Source organism: Thunnus thynnus, chromosome 6 (assembly GCF_963924715.1).
Source record: "Thunnus thynnus chromosome 6, fThuThy2.1, whole genome shotgun sequence".
NCBI classification, from domain to species: domain Eukaryota; kingdom Metazoa; phylum Chordata; class Actinopteri; order Scombriformes; family Scombridae; genus Thunnus; species Thunnus thynnus.
In genome coordinates this window covers 14,023,954-14,043,713 of record NC_089522.1, presented here as the reverse complement: position 1 = coordinate 14,043,713, position 19,760 = coordinate 14,023,954, and the positions used below count along the sequence as shown (strand labels likewise).

At 38.7% G+C, this 19,760-nt stretch overlaps 1 protein-coding gene across 2 annotated transcripts in view; it reads left to right on the top strand.

Moving 5' to 3' along the window:
* The window catches only part of cntn3a.1 (contactin 3a, tandem duplicate 1), a 78,044-nt gene that overhangs the window by 8,843 nt on the left and 49,441 nt on the right, over positions 1–19,760 (top strand). For both annotated transcript variants that reach the window (XM_067591910.1, XM_067591908.1), the window contains exons 3-4: positions 7,996–8,128; positions 11,113–11,288. In XM_067591910.1, the coding sequence (XP_067448011.1) occupies positions 7,996–8,128; positions 11,113–11,288 (309 nt within the window). The remainder of the gene's footprint in view (positions 1–7,995; positions 8,129–11,112; positions 11,289–19,760) is intronic.

Genomic DNA, 19,760 nt, shown 5'->3' with positions numbered 1-19,760 from the left:
TGTTAAATACACAGACGAATGAATGTCTTCAACATCAGCGGAAATCCTGCCACAAACCTGACAGAGTTTTGATCTCAGACAAACAGGCTGAGGACAAGCTTCAAGGAGACAATTCAAGTCTGCAGTCTGTGCTGCATACATGATCCCAGCTGCAAAATTTACTCTTGCAATCATGAGGTGCAGAAACTGAGTTTCAGAGTTATCTATTCAAAGCAAATTAGTGTTTAACAAAGGAACACAGGGCAAATCGTTTCTGAAAAGCATTGTGTTGCAAAGCCCTTGCCTCACTCTTGAGGCTCACACTCACAGTTGGTAACACAGAGTAACCAAGCATTAATATTCAGTATGGGGCTACATTACATATGCTCTGCTTGCAAGACAAGTATGGCGCAATATAACGATAGACCTCCAGAGTCTCCGTGTTCTGAGAAAGACATGATGAGCATTTTAGTATGCAGAAGCACAATACTGGGAAGAGAAAGCACAGTGTGAGGGTGTTTGATAGGTGCTTCTTGGTAGGTTGGGAGTGGGTTTTTTTTGTGGGAGAGCGCAGGGACCAAGGGGAAATCATTCCCATAGCAAGTTCATCGGGAGTTAACCAGCCCTCCCCCCCATTCCTCCCCGAGGGTCTGAGCGGCCTGAGGCAAGGGTGTGCGCTGTACGTGTGTTTGTTTTGAATGAGTGAGTGAGTGAGAGAGAGAGAGCAAGGGAGTAGAGAGGAGGCTTTTGAGGGAGGGTTGGATGTGGTTTGCCCCACACAGATACAGATAACCTTTGTACAGCAAGTCACTTCCAGCATTGCATCAACAGTCTCCATATGACCGAAGTGATTTTGTACACAGTCATAGCCAAGTTGGTTGAGCATGCTCACAATGGTGCATTATGTAAAATTACTTTTAGAAAGTAAATCATTATTTGGGGAGAATTTCAATTCTATTAACACACTGCAATATTCAAAATACATTAATATATATCAAAGAAGGAAAATAAAACTTGCTGCTCGCTTTTTGCCAAGAATATAAATCACTTGATGCAAAGTATTGAGTCTAAAAATTTTTACTAGAAGCTCAGATGAATTTACAAACATCTGCTTAAAAATAATTGGCAGGAGAGAAATCATAGAAACATCTGTAGTTGGTATTGAAGGGCTACAATTTAGCAGCACTGTAAACCAAAATGTAAACATATCCAGTAAGATTGTGTCAGGGCTCTAACCAACAATCAAGTGTTTTGTGCTCTCAGAATAATTCGGAGTTAACATTGGAAAAATCTTTCATGGTTTGTTTAGTGGTTTTGTACAGTTTCAAAGAAGTAATGCATTTTTGGCACCTGGTCTTGATGTTTCATTTGATGATCAATCTCCAGGAATTGTTGAAAGTGGAGCGATATGAATAGATGATTAGTGTTCAGAAATCACTCATATTAGACTATATTTATAGGCCAATCAGAACTAAATATTCAACAAAGCTGTAATGAGTTTTCATTATGCTTATCTGAAGTGGTTTGGCACAGCAGTCGTGCTACGATTAATCTTTGCTGTGTAAGAAAATCAAAATTTCCATATGTCACCCTTGTTGTGCTGCTGGAAACCTGTAAGCCTTAATGTGACAGTTCAGAACACAGCAGCTCACTCTAAATAAATAAATACAAGACGTTACAATTTTAGCACCACCACTGTTCATTTAAAGCAGCTTCATGTCTTAGTGATATGCCAGTGAAAATGAAGAGCTGCTTCTGGCCAGCAATATAATCTCCTAGAACTACTTTTACTTTGCTCTCTGCTCTGTACCCCCATGTGTGCATCCCAGAGATGACTGGAGTTTCAAATATAGACTTACCTCATTGATTCATCAGAACATGGCAAAGCCTTTTAGGAATCCTTAAGCAAGGATTTTATTGCATCTTTGAAGTTCTGTATATGTGAAAATGTGGAATATTCCCCATTGAATCTTCCTCCCGTAGCTGGTTGTATTTTCGCTTCACCCAGGAATGAAATATCATCCATTTTAAATGTGTTTTCATACACAGTGTACCTTTAATTATAGATCCATAATAATTAATCTGCACTGTGTATTATTTCTTGTAAATACGTCACTATCAATGAAACAGGAACACATTTTTGTGACAGGATACATCCAATAGCCTGAAGCACAGCTGTGAGCTGCTTTTATTGGCATGTGTCAGTTTTACTCCTGTTTTCTCCTGATGCTGAAATTTGCAGTGAGTAATTTTTAATTACATTAATATGAACATTTTGCCTGTATTATCTTACATAGTGCCAAAGACATGACAGTAATTATTCTCCTTGCAGTTCTCACACTATATAGAGTATATTTATCAGAAAGAATTATACATTTATTATCATCGTCACATATATATTAGTTTAGTCAGAGGGTGTAAAGTGTGTGTATGATGGATTTGTTTCACAACCTATTAACAGTATTCTTGGGTTTATGTTACATTTTGTAAGAAATATTTACAAAGTAAATAAACCCACTCTGTATGTTACGCTGTGTTGTCAAGAAAAATGAAAACCACTGATTGCCAAATCAGGCATTATGTAAGTTACTGTGGTCGGGAACATTACTGTACAGGTTTAAACCATGATGAATGCTTCCATTAGTGTAGACCATGGTAGCTGGTAAGTGACAAATAACCTTCTCACCAATCTTGGAAAGGAAAAGGTAGGGATATTACTACAATTAGATGACAAATGGCAGTCTCAGAAGCAATATGTTCCTGGGTTTATGTAGACATTCAATAGAAAGAACAACAACAACAAAAAATTGCTTTAATTTGCCATTCACACATGTGGAGTTGGACCTAATCAATTCTGTGTTTCCCTTGTGAACACTGGATACCCTCAATACAAGGGGTGTTATTGAATTTCAGATGCACTAGCTTTGATTAACTAGAGAATGGTGTGACGTGGTTGGATAATGGTTGGAAATGTGTTGGCCACATTCCTCTCGGACTATGTGGATGAAAATGTAATCAACTTAATTAATGAGAGTCTGCAGTACAGTACACCCAAGCTGATAGTCATAGCAGGAAAGTATGGCCTGGAACATTTTGTATTAGACTGACTCTTTGGCTTTTTCTTTTTATGTGTCTCTAATATTTCTCCTCACTACATCAATAGTACTGGAATCACAAGAATGTGGCCATCTCTTTCAACTATTTTTACTTTTGTATTTTTCTGGTAAAGTGTTATAATATTAATTGTTTAATTATTTAAAGTTCAATGTTTCTGTTTTTCAAGGACCTTAAAAAATAGGTCCCACAAATATTTCAAGTATCAAGACAAAATGTGATCGAACCTTTCTCAAATCAACCCAAACCTTCTCTCTGCTCTGGAGTAACATTTGCTGCCCCTGAATGAGAGACCTTAAAGGTGTACCTTATCGGGCTGGACAGAGGGGAAAGATGCTTTAAAAGGCAAGATTGGCTTTTTTTATTTGATGCATAAAACCCTGAGCTGAAACGAATGGATTTGGGACCTCACAAACGACCGATACCTCCCCCACAGCCGTCTCCCCATGTGCCTGTTTATTCATGCTGAGGTAAGCTGGAGGAATTCATTTGCTGTCAGCTAGTATTGAATTTGAGATTAGTTTTTATTTCAGCCTCCAAAACAGCTCCCTCTGCCTTCCACTTGTGCTACGATGCTGAGTCTTGTGTTGTCTGAGGAGTCTCGGTAAAACGGCTGCACATATTACCATCTGGCAGCAGGTGACAGATATGAGTGGAGGCGGCCTATTTTTTTCATAAAGACCCTTTCATAATGACCTCCATCTCTGTCCTGTGGCATTGTGCAGTCAACTTCCTGTTAGGATTCTGGATCAGTGCACTTCTCTGATAGAGCACTTTTTCATCATTTTGCTTTCTGTGTTCAGGGGTGCTCAGTGCTGGACCTGCTATCAGATTCTGACATTCTGGTTTTAACAGGATTTCTTGACTCCCTCTTAGATCTTTAACCGGCTAACAATATGTCACCTAGAGTCTTAGTGTTGATTTTAAATTTTAAACTTTCATTTCTTGGCTTGATGTATTTCCATTATGCAGCCATGATGTGGTCAAGCCAACAACTATGCCACCAAAATGAAATCTTCCTGGGAAAAAAAAATCCTTTCATGTTCTTGGCTGGTGGATTCCAGGCTGAGCTGACTGGTGTAGTGTGTAACACCTCAATGTTTGATTACCAGAAAGCAAGGCTTAAAATTATTCCGCTTTTCCCTACCACCTCTTACTTATTCATTCCCGTTAGGGCAACGAAAGACTTTCAGAGAGTTTGCATCAGTTTGAACTGACGCCCTAGGCACAGCCCCCGGAGCTCAATCCCCTCTCATTATTCTGACACTTATTCACCATTATAATAACAGTTGCCATGGTGCTGCCAAAGATCAGGTCAGTTCAGCGCTGCCATGACTGAGCGTACGGGCTTCCAAATATCTTTGTTGATTAATTTCCCATTAATTGAATATTGAGTTACATTTGCGTACGGCAGTCCACTCAGGGATTGAGTGCAATACACACCAAGGTTATGCAAATAAAGTCTGACAAACATGGTTCAGTGTGTTGAGGGTGTTCGCTTGTGGTTGCAGGAGGGGTAATGCAAGATGTTCTTTTGAGCGTACACAGTTGTTTGTGCTTTAAGTGTAGCAACAGCAGGGCACAAGTGATAAGTGAGAGGTCCAACGCATTAAATAAGCACCATGAATCACTCACTGCGCTCAAAAACAATTTTTTTCCCACACATTCTTAATCAGGAGGTCATAAAATTAAGTTAAGCATGAAGCAGAGCAGTGCATTTTCTTTTTCCAGTTTCCACGCATTCATTTAGTCATACTAAACTGCTGTATTTAACAACCCTAAAAAATGAAGCAGCTTTTAAGAAAAACAGTGGTTACTTCAATAGTTCAATATAATAATCTTTTTTTTACATAAAGCTGTTGTTGCTGTAATTGCCAGACTTGGAAGTGAAATTTCATTAAAATTGTGCCAAATATACATACAAAACAACGTTACTCCTTCAAATGTGAATGAATACTGTTAAAAGCTTAACTATATTGTTGATTAAATCTCTTTGGGTTTTGTAGCATCATCAAGTTTTGACATTATTTTCTGTGATAAACTGTAGCATGCATAATCAATTAATGGCATACTTTTTAACAGTAATATACAGTTGCTAAATTGTAGAGCAAGCAAGATTACATATAGGTTAAGGTAATCTTATTTAGGTAAGGTTATTTAGGTTGGAGAACTTATAAGATCAAATAACACATGTTGGAACAAACACAAAGATGCTGTTCTGTTTGTGGAAAATTAAAAAATAAATTTAATTCTGACTGGTACTGTATATACCACTGAATTATTGTTAATTTAATGCTTTGTCTTTGAGTTCTGACTTTCTATTGCTTTGACTCAAAGTATTAATTAATAACTGAAGGGTTGGATTACGTTTCCGGGCTGCCTGCTGAATAGCCCAAATTTAAGCATTTTTCAAAATGATGCTGAATGTAAATGTTGATGACTTGATAACTGAAATCATTTATCAATTTAATAAGGCACAATGATTCATTTCATGTTTACAGCAGGCTCTATCATCCTTGAAAGTTTGTATACAACAAGTGTGAGGATTTGTGTTTGAATATGAACTGTATAAGAAGTGTCTTCTAGTAATCAATCATCTCTCAACGCTGTTTCGAGGGACACGCTTCATCTAACAAAGATTATAATTAGGCAGATTTTATTCTGTGTAACTTTCTGAGAGGTTTATCCTTGTGGAGAGGAACAATCAGTGTACAAGGTCCCTTGTCAAACATCTCCACCCTCTCAGAGAGTTATTTTGAGTCTTGAGGATAAACCTGTACTTCCAGGGCTCCAGAGACTTGTAAAGGATACCTGCCTCTCATACAAATGAGTTATCCTACCTACAGATTCTTCCCACTTCTATGCCATTACAGAAATGCAAATGCCTTCTGACAAATCCAAATGAATTCCCCTTCCATTGCGGAGAGAAATGTTTATTCCAATGAAGTTTTGACTACCCCATGGGTCACTCGTTTGCTACAGAATTACTGTGGGTCTTGCCTGCATAACATGCATTCACTATTGTACCTTCATAATTAACTAGGAAGGGAATGTCACACTAGACATGATGCTGTCTTTGTGTTTTGTGTGTGTTTTCCTTTTTTTGGTTCTATTATTCTTCTGAATGCAATGAATCAACATTTCTGTTATATCACTTAGGGAATTTATTGTATTGATGTATGTACTGTGCTGTATATATTATATATTTAAAAGTATGTCTTCCTTGCAGAGCACCACATGATGAGTAATTATGATAATAATATCCAGTGTACACACAGTGCATATATGCAAAAGCACTGTAAAAGTGTAATTCAAAGAGATTTGCAGGCAGTGCTGGCTATTTGTTATATCATGGAAAGCTTGCATTAAAAGTTATAATGCATAGTTTGGATGATATTGGGAAAAAGCTATTAGTGTTTCACCTCCTCAGAACAATATTTAGAAAGAGCACAAGACTTAGTTTTGATTTTGTATTTCAAGAAGAAAAACAACTCCTCTCTCAAGTATTTTTCCCCTAACTTGGAAACTACAGGCATTTTTCCTTGTCTGAGTTGCAAAGGGCACCATTTTGTTGGCTCAAATGAGAGGGCTGATTTAAAATGAGACCATATTACTGGTAGTATTTGTTGTGACATTTTATTTCAGATTTCACTCCCTGGGAAGATGGTGATAAGTTCGAAGGGTTTAGATGAAATTGTACTGAAGCATAGTGGCAACTCAGTGTGCCATTCAGATGTTTGCATTAAAGGGGCCTATTATGATTTTCTTCAGCCATATTTGTGTATATATATATATATATATATATATATATATATATAATGTTACAATATCCGATGTTCATATTAAACTTGGCCAAAGTTTCAAATGATAAGGTAAACATATGTAGAAGTAATCTCTGTTAGCAAAAAGCACCGGCTTCAGACTGCTCTGAACGCTTGGTTTCTGACAGCTTTTTCTACTTTCAGCCCGAGCCCAGGTCAGCTCATGCTGGATTTCTTCATATGCTCCATGCACAGTGTGCCAGTTTACTGCTCCGCTCTGCCAACATTATGTTGTTTTTCCATTGTTTTGGGGGTAGTCACACCGAGTCATGACTTGAGTCGTGCTGGCATGCTGTGTTTTCCACTACACAGCAGGGTAAAGTAAAATAAGCTGTTTACCTGTTGGAGGTGTGCTGGTCATCTGCAGCTCCTCATAAAACATCACTGTGACTGTTTCTGCTTGTACTGTTTTTATTGAATAATAGTGCCGCTAATGAAGCTCTGCTAATTCGGTGGTGAACACGTTTCATTTCCTCACAATAGTTATTTGGTCATTTAAAAACTTTTAATGTGAAACAGCAAAAGCAGGAAATGTTAGGTTTTCATCAATAGTAACTTAACGCGACTCTGATACGGCTGCCCCTCGACAGGCTTCCTGAAACTGGCCAATCAGAACAGTAGGCTCATTGGGAGCGGGGTCTTAAAGTGACAGGAGCTAAGACTGCCTGTTAAGAGACAGAGGCTGAACTGAGGGGCTGCATAATGGGCCAGTGTAAGATAAATAAAGAGTTTTTTGAAATTTGAATCATGCAAAGCTACTCTAGTGGAGTCCCTGAATAAAAATATAGAGCTGGAAATGAGCATAATAGGTCCTTTTTAAAGTTTCATGAAGGTTGCAGCTGATTATGCAGTACCTCAGGGATATAGCAACTTTTTATGACTGATACGAAAAATGCTCATGCTCTGCTCACATGGCTGACAGATATAGCGATTCACCCTTCTCTTGTTTAGCACTGTTTTCCACTTGCTTCTGTCCTCTGTAAGCCTTCGATATCTGCTTGCTAGCTAGAAAAATGTTAAAAGTGTTTTCAGGCTAATCAGGACATCAAAGCTGATCTAGTTTTGTTGGTTCTCCACCCAGGAAGTGGAGTCCTGCTGAGGCCTGTGTTCACCAAACAACCCGGCAGTGTGGTGTTTCCCCTTCAACCTGGCGAGAATCGCAGAGAGGTGGTGTTTAGCTGTGAGGCCCAGGGACACCCACCACCCTTCTACAGGTAAGACCTGCAGGCATCTCTCCATGCACACAGTTGGGTTTTTGTTACACAGAACCTTTAGGTAATATCCCAGAGCTTTCAACATTTGCACAAAACACCCAAGCAAGACTGGATTTATTGCCCAGGGAAAACTAGGTATTTGTGGACATTATGGCTCGCTGCTGCTCACTGCCTGCAGCAGTTAGCTTCCCTGTCAGTCGTGGTTAATTTGAGAATGATGAATTAATTGGCCTCAGTTGTTGGTCTAATATATATTTGCATTGGCGAGTGGACATTGATCTGCTGTACAATTCATTTAGAGAGCTTCCTGTCATCAGTGTCACTGACCACTGAAAAGATCAAGTGACCCAAGAGAATCATGCACCAAAACTCGGCTGCTATCATGACAGAGATAGAGTGATGAGGATAAACACCAGTGGAGTATGTTTCACACACCAGAAATGAAGTGGCAGAAGATTTTCTTCCATATCTCTGCTTTAGACCTTTAGACATTTTATGTGAAACCCTACTGTCAAAGGCTGCATAGACGTTGCCACGGGGCATCTTATTGGAGGTTATCACTACATGATAAGCATGATTTAAATAACTTGTTGGACTGTACACTGGCCCTGTGTGGTTCAGTGATCCCCCAGTGACTGTGTTAGAAACAAATTGATGCCCAATTCTTCTGCCGCTAAAATGATGACAAATGAAAACAAATGACAAACGATGATTTGCTTTAAAGTGCATCAAGCGCATAAACTATTAATTCATAATCTATCAAATGGGGATACATAGCTGTTGTACTCCCGTCAGTGTAATTAAATGCAAATTGCAAAGCCAAGCATTTAATGTGTAATAGGTTGAAACGATCCCTCATAACATCAGCATATGCGGCCGTTAATGTAGCTTGAAGATCCTTGGTGTTATGCCTAATGGGCACAAATTGAAATGAATGTACAAGATCTTATCACTTGGATCGGCTGGAATACTTATTAAGCAATCAGTCGCTATTTCACTGTCTGGATAGTCCTACTTTTGAAATGAAAACCAATTTATGAGTTCAAATCTGCAAGTTTTTTGCCCTTCTGAGTTCAAGTCCTGAGAGCGTGCCCGGCTCCATATCAAATCAAATTTAGCTTTAATTAGCTCTTTAATTACAGCAAGTGCCACCAACTGTGGCAGTTGATATACCACATTAAGAAGTGATTTTCAGATTGATCACAAGCTGTTATGATATCATACTTTTATCCCTTTTAATGGTGGGACTCATATTCAGATGGACATATTGCTGCATTGTTAGTTCAACCAGCATACATCATAGGACTGTCATCGCCTTGGCAATTATCTTTTTTTTTAACCAATGATCATGTGTGCCAGCTTTGGAAATGGGTTTTGAAAGGGGTTTGGGTCCTTGTGAGGTTCGGCAGCAGGACACCATATGCTGAGTGGCTCCTCACCGCTGCAAATGTAGGCAGGTCTATTTCAGGGGAGCCAAGGACAAATTAATTTGTCTAAGGCTACCCAACGGCCGCTGCCACATAGAGCCCCTACTTCAAATTGTCACCATGGCCCTTGATTTGTCTCATCTGGAGCTCTTGGACCTGTTCCAGCTGCAACACCAAATCATTAAATCAATCTAATCAGCCAATCTGCCACTGAGCACTGCTCTGCTGCATATGTCCCCCCTATTCCCTCACTTCTTCAGCCCTGCCTCCTACTCTCTTTGTCTAAATCCTTCCCACTGAAAAAGGAGGCAGAAAATCAGAAATAGAAACCTCTAGCTTCCTTTTTTTCAGAGAACTGTGAAAATCTAATCAAGACCAAGGAGCTAATATTCACCCTAATTGTGCCTTATTTCTACAATGAAAAGCAGTTTCGAGAGAGTCTCCTTTTGCAAGTGTCACTTTTCTTTTTAGTCTGTTTACTTTCCTCTTTTTTTCTTATTTTCTTTCCCTTTGAATGTGATTTGGTTTGAGAATGAAAGTGCAATTTGCACACTAAATTTGCCTGAGTAGAATGCAGACAATTTCAAGAACCTATTGAATTGATAAATTGTATCTGAATACATTTAGAAAGTTTTCTGCAAAACAAAGTGGCGTTTAATCCTTTTCATGTTGTGAACTCTTCTTGAATTCACAGCAAATAGAAACTGAGCATTTTACTCTACACAATTTAGGAGGTAATGGTCAGATGCTGCATTTAGTTGAACTGAGCATCAACTCAGCAGGTTTTCTTAGCCCATAAGCCTTAATTACACAAAGTGAACAACATTAGGTCTCCCAAATCAAGCAAGCCACTTGTACAGTTAGAAGTTGATTGTTTGCAATTGCATCTTGCTCTCTCTCTCTCTCTCTCTCTCTCTCTCTCTCTCTCTCTCTCTCTCCCTCTTTCACACACACACACACACACACACACACACACACACACACACACACTTGCTGGACTCCCATATTACTCAAAACAAGAGGTTTAATCAAAAAGAACCGTTATTCTGTGCTTTGCGTGTGGCCATTTTGTTTGAGCAGTCCCGGTGCTTAGCCCTCTTGTCTGATAATCACTATGATTAGAGAGGAGGATTTTGATTCACAGTGAAAGGGCCTTCCTCATGGGGCTGTGGTTGATTGACAAACAGACTGAAAAGAAAAGGAAATGTCAGGAATTTAGAGCATTTGATTTGTGAGTGAGACTTCTGTTTGTAGTTAGTAAAAGTTTGAATAGAATGAATACTCTTTTGAAGTGACTTGCTGATTGCCTCTCATTTCAGTTAAACTAATTTTGGTTTTGCTGCAACGCACATCAGACTGTGTTATTTCTGTTAATGTTTGCTTCATCCACAATAAGGGCTGTTTAGTCACAGTTTAGAATACTGGGTAGTCTCTATATTACAATAATTGGGCAATTTATTAAAAGTGATTATCAGACAACGGATACATGGAAATGACAATAAACAGTACACCAAAACTTTCTGTATGTGTAATTTTGTTGTGTGCTTGCATTCACAGGTGGAAGCTAAATGACTCTTTCATCCTGCCCAGACCAGGGTCACGCTATTCTCTCATGGGAGGAAACTTACACATCAGCCATCTGAATAAAGAGGAAGATGTTGGCATCTATCAGTGCCTGGCATCAAACTCTTTTGGCACCATTGTCAGCAGAGAGTCCAGTCTGCACATTGCATGTAAGTTCATATTATAAGCAAACTATACTGTGCATTTTTTCAGAATAATTCCACTTTTATTGGTAATATATGTTTCCAGCAAGCAAAATACAACACTTAAATTTGTCTTTTTCTTGTATTGTCTTGAACAATATCTATGTTTTTTTCAATTTTATGTTTTCACTTCAGCTGAGTTTAGTTCACCTCAATTCATCTTCAGTTCTTTTGAGTTCAGTTCTATTTTTGTTTGTCTTAGAAAGTAAAAGTTTTGTTACACTTCAGACGTTGTGGTTCGCTGAAAGTATAATGACTCAGTAGGATTCTCTAGGAAATTGTTTGTTGTCAGATCTTATCTAACAAAAAACAACCAGTGACAAGAGAATCTTAGGCTGATACTGTTAGGCTATTAATGAGAAAAGACAAATCAACCGGTCGTGTGTATATCACGGTATGTTTTCACCTTTTAACCCTGATTAGAGCTCCAGTGCTATGCTGTTTACTCTGATTGGTGGTTCTAAACTTCTCATAGACCTGTGAAGAAGACTGTGTGATTGTGTGGTGGGCCTTGACAGACCCTGTATAGTTGATGCTTTACAGTGTTCATCCATCACATTTTATAAGACCAGAGTCTAAGGCATCTCTGATGGCAAGGTGAACTTGAAGCCCCCACTCTTGATGGGCAGCCCATATCAAATGACAGCCCTGATATCTGTGAACAGATGGTGCAGCTAGATTGAATTCTGATGTCTGTTTCTCTGCCATAGCAGATGCAGAGATGATCCTTGGCAGGGAGAGCATAAGAGGTATCCATCTCTGCACTATTTGGTGCTTCTTTGTCACAAAGCAGCATTAAATCTTCAGCATATAGTGCAAATTGGTGTCCTGAGTTGCCAGCAGGCTGTTGATCATATTCACATTTCCTATCAATTTTCGAGGCCTGACCTGAACTGTATGTCATCATGATTGGACTCATCCATTGCCGGGGCCTGACCTGGGACCCGCTGCTTTTGTCAACGGATGAGGACAAGCATCAGTGCTGATGTGTCATACGTCTTATTTATTGCTCTTGGTTTAACTTAATTAAGTGTGCTGTGTGATTGAGCGGGTCTCAGTTCAAGGAAATAATTCATGGAGGAGAAGCCTGTTATGAGAGTCAGTATTGTGTCATTTGTAACAGACTGACTCAGAGTAGCTCAGTATGCTCTTTCAAACACCAAGGGGGCTTGCACCTCTCAGTCTTGTAATAACTCTGTGAGACAAACACCAAGGTAAAGGCCATTAATGAAGAGAATACAAGGGTCTACAATAATGTTCAGCTGGTAATCTTATCAAGTCTGGTATCCCGCAACCAATGCTTTTAGGCAGAAAACAAATATAGACACGTGATTACAGCAAGATTATTATTAACAACATTATTACTTTCTTTACTAATGTAATCTATATTTGGCAATGTGTTCATGGAATTCCTTGCTGATGATGCTGGACAAGATCAATGTCTTAGATTTGCACCAACTAATGAGGTCTCTCACCATCAAATTTGTATTGCATGAATGTGTAGTGCATACATAAGAGTTAAGATAGCCTACATTTTTAATCCTCTGAAAAATGGATGATATAACAGTTTCTGTTACCATCTGGTAGGGGCTTAAACCTCTAAAAGTATAAAGGTTCTTGATCCTGTTGACAATACAGACTTAAATGTTTAAAAGGCCCTGCTTGCCTGCTGGGAGCGCTGGAAGGAATAATCTACTGTAGTTTGTTATTGAGCCAGATTGAGTTTCCTAATCTCCCTGGGATATTTTTGTTGTAAGTGAAAGGATTTTCACTGATGCAAGATGCAACATTATACAACAAATTGCAATGTCTGCAATACAGGCAAGGTGTATTGGAGGCCCGTCCTGAAGAAGGAACATGCTACAAGCTCATTGCTGTGTAGCTTATAGAGCCACAAGGGTAATACAGTGTTTAATGAAGGGTGAAATAGCTGTATTTATGAAAGCAATGCAGGATGCAACTCCCTTGTATCTTGCTGTCCGTGATTTCAGTCCTATAATTGCACACAATTTGCATTTTTTTCCTTACTGGCTCCTGTCTAACTTAACTACCTTATCTGTGTAATTAATTTGCAAGATTTCTATCTCATGTTTTTTTTTTTCTTCTTGCCCCTCTCATTGTCGTGACTTGTTTAATTTAAGTAATTAAATAAGGTAATTAATGTTTAGTTTAAACTGTATATCAAGAAATGTAAAAGATGTACTATTTACATTTGTAATATTTACAGTAAATGTGACACATTATGAGAAACCTGGTAATGGTAATAATTCAGTGTTACTATGGAGAATATACTGAAAATACCTTGTTTCAAGCTACACACAGAGATGATTTCATTTTGAAGTTTCAAGGAAATAAGCTGCCCTATGCTTTGTCAATGGCTTTAGTAATGAAAAGTGTATGTTCAAGATGTCAGGTATGAAGTCCGCTGTTTCTCCCCTTTCTGTAAAACTGCAGCATGTTGGAGAATAAGTGTTCAGTCTGAACGATATCTGCTCTGGTCATTAATATGAAGCTTCCACCATACAACACTCATTTCCATCATTTGTGGTCTCATGCCTCAGGTGAAAATTAAGTCTATTTTGAGCTGGAAAGCATCTGAGGTAGGGACAACATTTCTCGATTTCTGATCAGCACTATGATGCTAAGTGCTCAGTCTGTGCTTCAAATCTACTTTTTCGGAGGAAGGCAGTGGGTTTTTTCTGAATGCAGCACTTCACAACAGTTTTGTAATTGTCAGGAGACACCAGCAGTAGCACTCTGTAAGAATTAGGCCTCTTTGATGTTTATCACTCCTCAAATGTCATGTGTCACTCACTGTTAAGAGTTCACTGCATGAACAGAGGAGATGAGAGAGATGAAGCAAGATGGGAAGGAGACAAATACATATGATAAATGGTAGATTTTGTGAGCGGATGATGGGTTTTACCATCTATCATAAATGTCCTTTGCAGAAACAACATATGATCGCTTGTTGATTGTAGCTTTTTGTACCCTTTTGACTACAGAGTATTTATGTATTTATTTAAATTTATAGTATTTAAATATGGATTTCGGATGGTAACAACCCAACAGCATAATTCAAACGGCTACACCATAGAAATACCTACTCTGTTCCTCAAACTCTCTCCTGTATCTAAATCTAAATCTTGTATCTTCAAAGGTTTCAATATAACATTCCAAGGATATTTTGTACTTCATTGGTATTAAAACAGAACTTCTCAATAGATTAGTTTTTCTCATATTTTAATATTTCAGTGTTTACCCACTTAAAAAGGTTCTATTAAACTTTGCTTTACTGTACAATGTTGTTTTTCCCCAAATAATTTCAAAAGGCTTTGACTCGTCTATTATACTTAGCTGCATGTCAGAGGTTTCTAAAAGCATTGCATGAAATTACATTTTCGAAAACTCTATTGTTGCATGTTTCATGATGCCACTTGTGTGTGTGTGTTTGTGTCAAAGAGAGAGTAGAAATATTAGAGATGAATAACGTTATGTTACTTCTAAAGTGGAAAAACGTCAATCCAGCAGGATTTCAATAAATTATTACTCACTGGATTGACACCCAATGCTGTGTAGAAGCTCGTAAATATGTTTATTTACAGTTATTTGGAAATTTGCTATACAAGTTGGGTTGAAGTTAAAATATCGTTAAACCTGAGATGACTAGATTCCAAAGTTGTTCTTGTATGTTGCTCTTGGTGGCTACAGTGGTTACTGTTCTATATATTGGTCTTTGTTCTCTCTGTGTGGTGTTTTCATGGTACGTTAGGTATTATACATTCTCCTGTCATTTCGCTTGATGAAAAAATTATAATAATAATGTTGTTTGAATATCAGTTTTTAAGCAAGTGTACTAAGTGTTTTCTAGTGCAGGGTGACAATATCAAAACGGTCACACATAAAAACAACAGCATAAAAGAACATTTACAAATAAAATCATCCATAAAGTAAAAAACAAAACAAAAAACAGTCAATGAGAATTTTTACAAACATAAAATCTGGTGATTACAGTACAGAGCCGTATTTGAAAAATGAAGTCTAGTGGTCATACAAGAACTAGAGTTGGTCCTGGGTACAAGTATAACTTAATCCAATGGTACTTAAAGGTGCCCTGTTTCTGACCTTTAGTAGCACTGTGGAGCATTGTGCACACACACAAAGATGCACATGCACGTGAGTGTACACGTGGGTGATCTGATGCAATGTCCCGCCATTGGTTTCAAACTATTTCAATGATCTACAGGTGGCTTTAATGCAGCATTAATACTCAAAAAATTCGGTTTTGCAAATGTTTTATGAGGAAGAAAATACATTCAACACACATGTTAGACCTCAAAATACACATAATGTATTTTGGTGAGTAACACTCACTGTAAACATAACTTTTGTTTGTTTACAAGGAAACTCCACATGGCACCTTTAAGTGTGTAGGCAACATAAGAGTGAGAGGAGATATCCAACTACCACGTGCTTTTGCGGCATACCTCTGTCATTTCGTTATTTAGACTCCCGAATTTTGGATGGATTAAAATGCACTTGCACAATTTTGTTGAGGTAATCAAAGAAAAGTAAATGATTTAGTAAAAAGGTTTTACAGAATAATGGCAATAGTGAGTGAAGGCTCTTCCAGTTTGCTGTTTGAAGACAGCTGGGTGGGAGGTGGATGAATCACTGGCAACTCACCCACAGCCTTGGCTGTTGCAACTTGCGACTCTAAAAAAGACATAATTTAGGTTTAGTAAGAAGAGAGATGGTTCTTTTGAAACCTACACTACCCTGTTCATGCACTTTTAGTCCCTTTTTTGTATAGTTTCCTTTATTCTCTAGTGATGGCAATGTTAGTCCGTCTGCCAGAGTAAAATATGTCTACAGCTCTTGAATGGATTGACATAACATTTGGTACAGACAGTCATGGTCCCAAGAGGACCATAAAGATTTGATAATTCCCTAACATTTCATTATCCTGTCAACCTTGGCTGTATTCTACACTTTTACCAGGTTTACATGGTGTTGGATAAAAGTACTGTACTGTAGCAATAGAAATACCATCAGACATTTATCGGATGTTAATTACCATTTATATTAATGTCCTATTTTCTGTCAAATCTAACATGATTTTTTTTTGTTAAAGATGTTATAAGGTAAAAAAGCCTAAGGGGTCATACTGTAGTTTTTTAAGAATATATTCGATCCAGATCCGCTCTGACTGGTCAGCTTCCTTCAGAAATACTTTCATTAAGGGACAGGAGCTTAATTAAGCTAAAAAGTTCTTTAGTCCATTGCTAAAGAACTTCAAATAAAGGTCCTTTTGGATTTTTTTTTAAACCTCTGATGCCTTTTGTCCAGTGGTTATGTGACAAATGTAACCACATCACAAATCATCCTCAAGCTCACACTTCAACAGAATGGCTTCAATTTTTCTTCTCTACAATCGCCTCTCATTCATTACAATGGGTCACATTGGAGTAGCTAGCCCAAAAATGCAAATTCACATCCAATTTCATGGATCTGAAAGCACTCAAAATAGCCTGAACCCTGCCATGGAGAAGCACATGGAGGTGCAGAGCCGTGATAGGCTTGATAAGATGATCCAGGGGGTGCAGAACAGCTTGGGTTGTCAGGCATTGTTGGCTTTTAGTGTGTCTAGCTCATTTACGCCCCACCATACTCCAAAGGAATATTGATCAGGAGAGTTTCACTCTCAGTGTGAGTTGAGCAACTCTAATATTCTCAAAAATGTGAACCTGTTTTTTTTTTTTTTAAAGAGTTTAATCTGAATCTGTATGTTGTTCACAACATACCTACTGACGGAAAACATGCCTTAGGGAGAGATGTGTGGCCCTATATTTCTTTGTCATTAATGTAAAATATAAGATCCGATGTAGCTTTTTCCAACACGAACTTTGTGCTCTACAGAAACCACACACGCACACACACACACACACACACACACACACACAGAATCACCTGCTATGACTTAAGTGCATGTCTATGTGTATACGTGTACTTTGCAAAGCTGTAGCAAATGCCTCATCAATACACTACACCTCAGATGAAAAAGATATATAGGCGCACATAATGGTACATGTTGTAAGTGGAGCACATGTTACATTTGTATAAGGTGACAAATGATTCAGCGAACTAACGTCAAACGCCTCACTAGCGCTGGCTTAAGACACCTAAGATCTGACCAAACCTCTGAATGCACGCCAACAATTTACATAGACTCACAATGGAGACACAGACATTACACACGTGACATAGGTAAATGATAAATGGACTGCACTTATATAGCTCCTTTCTAGTCTTCAGAGCACTCAAAGCGCTTTTACACTACAAGCCACATTCAGCCATCTACACGCACACTCACACACTGATGGCAGCAAGCTACCACGCAGGGTGCTGGCGCAGCCATTAGGAGCAATTTGAGGTTCTGTATCTTGCCTAAGGACACATTGACATATGGACTGGAGGAGCTGGGAATCGAACCACCGATCTTCTGATTAGCGGTGGTCGTTTCATATAGTTTGGTGACCACCAGTAAGAGCCGCACTAATTGTAAAACAAACATACCTCCCTGCCCTCCGAGGAAGAAAGAAGATGCAGCATGCCCCAATCTGCTCACTGTGACGTGTTGAACTCTGAGGCATAAAGTTGTGGAAATTCCATGGAGTGTCAGACAGCAGGACTGTAATTAGCTACACATGCTTCCAACAAAATCAACACAAAAGTGATGAACTGTATAAGTGACACTCCCCTGCTCTGAGTATGAATGCATTTTAGCAGTGGACAGACATCGATCCAGGTGAGCAGCTGTTCCCAGCAGCTGGACTAACATTAGCTACAGCCTTTTTCAACTCGTGTAGTATGTTGATACAGCTTGCCAAAGTGCATGTATACATATATACATGCACTTTAGCTGTAGCAGGTACATGGTGAATTTACTGTGCATTACTTGGCTGAATCATTAGGGTGCAGACACACCAAATCTGGCAACGACACACTGGGGGTTTAGGGTTAGGGTGGGTGATGTGGTGGGTAATGTACTGCGAGTTGGGTAGTGCTCGGTTTTTGCTCTGCCGTTTTTGACATTCTCGTTTTACAGTTAAACAGTATCAGTGTTTCCCCTATAATGGCATTTAAAAAAAGTTTTTTTGGCCTGGCAGGGGTTGTTGTTGGCCTGGCAGCCCACCAGGCCAAAAAAACATTTTTAAATGCCAATAATAACTCCAAATACCCATTCAGTCGGAAATCAATAACGTTTGGGAACCTCTGAGCAGGGCTGTTTCGAAATGTGAGTCTGTGTTGTTGCCTGGGAAACTCCTGGTAGCATAGCTCCTTCCAAGGAGTAGGGCAGTGCATAAGCAAGCGAGTGGTTAAGTGAGAGAGCGAGCGGCAGAGAAGTGACAGTGAAATATGTGGCTGTGCACCAAATGTAAACATGCGCTCCTCTTACAACGTGTACCTATACGCATGCCTAGTTATCTATCAAACTGTAAGATGTAGTGTGTTGATGTGGCGTAGCTATGTGTGCATATGAGATTATACACAGGTAGGTGTGGCGGATATGTGGTAGGATATGACCACCACCAGCGCCACACCTATGCCACATGTGTGTGAAGTCTTGTTTCCATTGTGAGTCTACGTGAATTATTGGCGTGCATTCAGAGGTTCAGATCTTAGATGCTAGTGAGGCGTTTGACGTTAGTTGGCTGAATCGTTTGACACCTCATACACACAGACGGCTGTTTACAGAGGTTGCCACACCTGAGCTGCTTCATTTAGGAGTATATTTAGAGGAGCTGCTGCATGGTGGCTGTGAACACAGCTTAATCGCAGGAGACAATTTCATCTGTGGATGTACCTGTGTCTTTAGTCTGTTCTATTTTCAAAGCTGACAACCCTCTAGACTTCAACCTTTTATAGTAAACTGACAATAATTTAAATGATCAATTCAAATTAGGAGAAATATAATTCACTATGTGTACAATAATGAAATTGTTTTTCAATTCAAAACAATGAAAAAAAAGAAAAACTATTTCACATTATTTTTAAGATAAACACCATGTTATACCCATTTTAAGTTCAATTTGAATTTTTTTTTTTATTTCAGATGTTTCTTTTTTCTCCCAAAATAATTTTTATCAGGAAAAATACTGATGTTACAAGCACATTAATGAAAGACTCAGAAGATATTATAGTATTCAGACATACAGTACACAGATCTACTCTCTACTGTCTAAGAAAGCACACACATATACACAAAATGGCTGTCTGTGTAACAGTGGACCAAACATTGGGTGGTTTCATCAAGTCTGAAACTACAGAAAGTCTACTGTAGATATTTCTTATCAGCATTCGGATGACAACAGTGTGCAGAATATAGACTCAAACCAAACGGTTTCACAACATCAAACCATTCAGAATCTTTGCTAC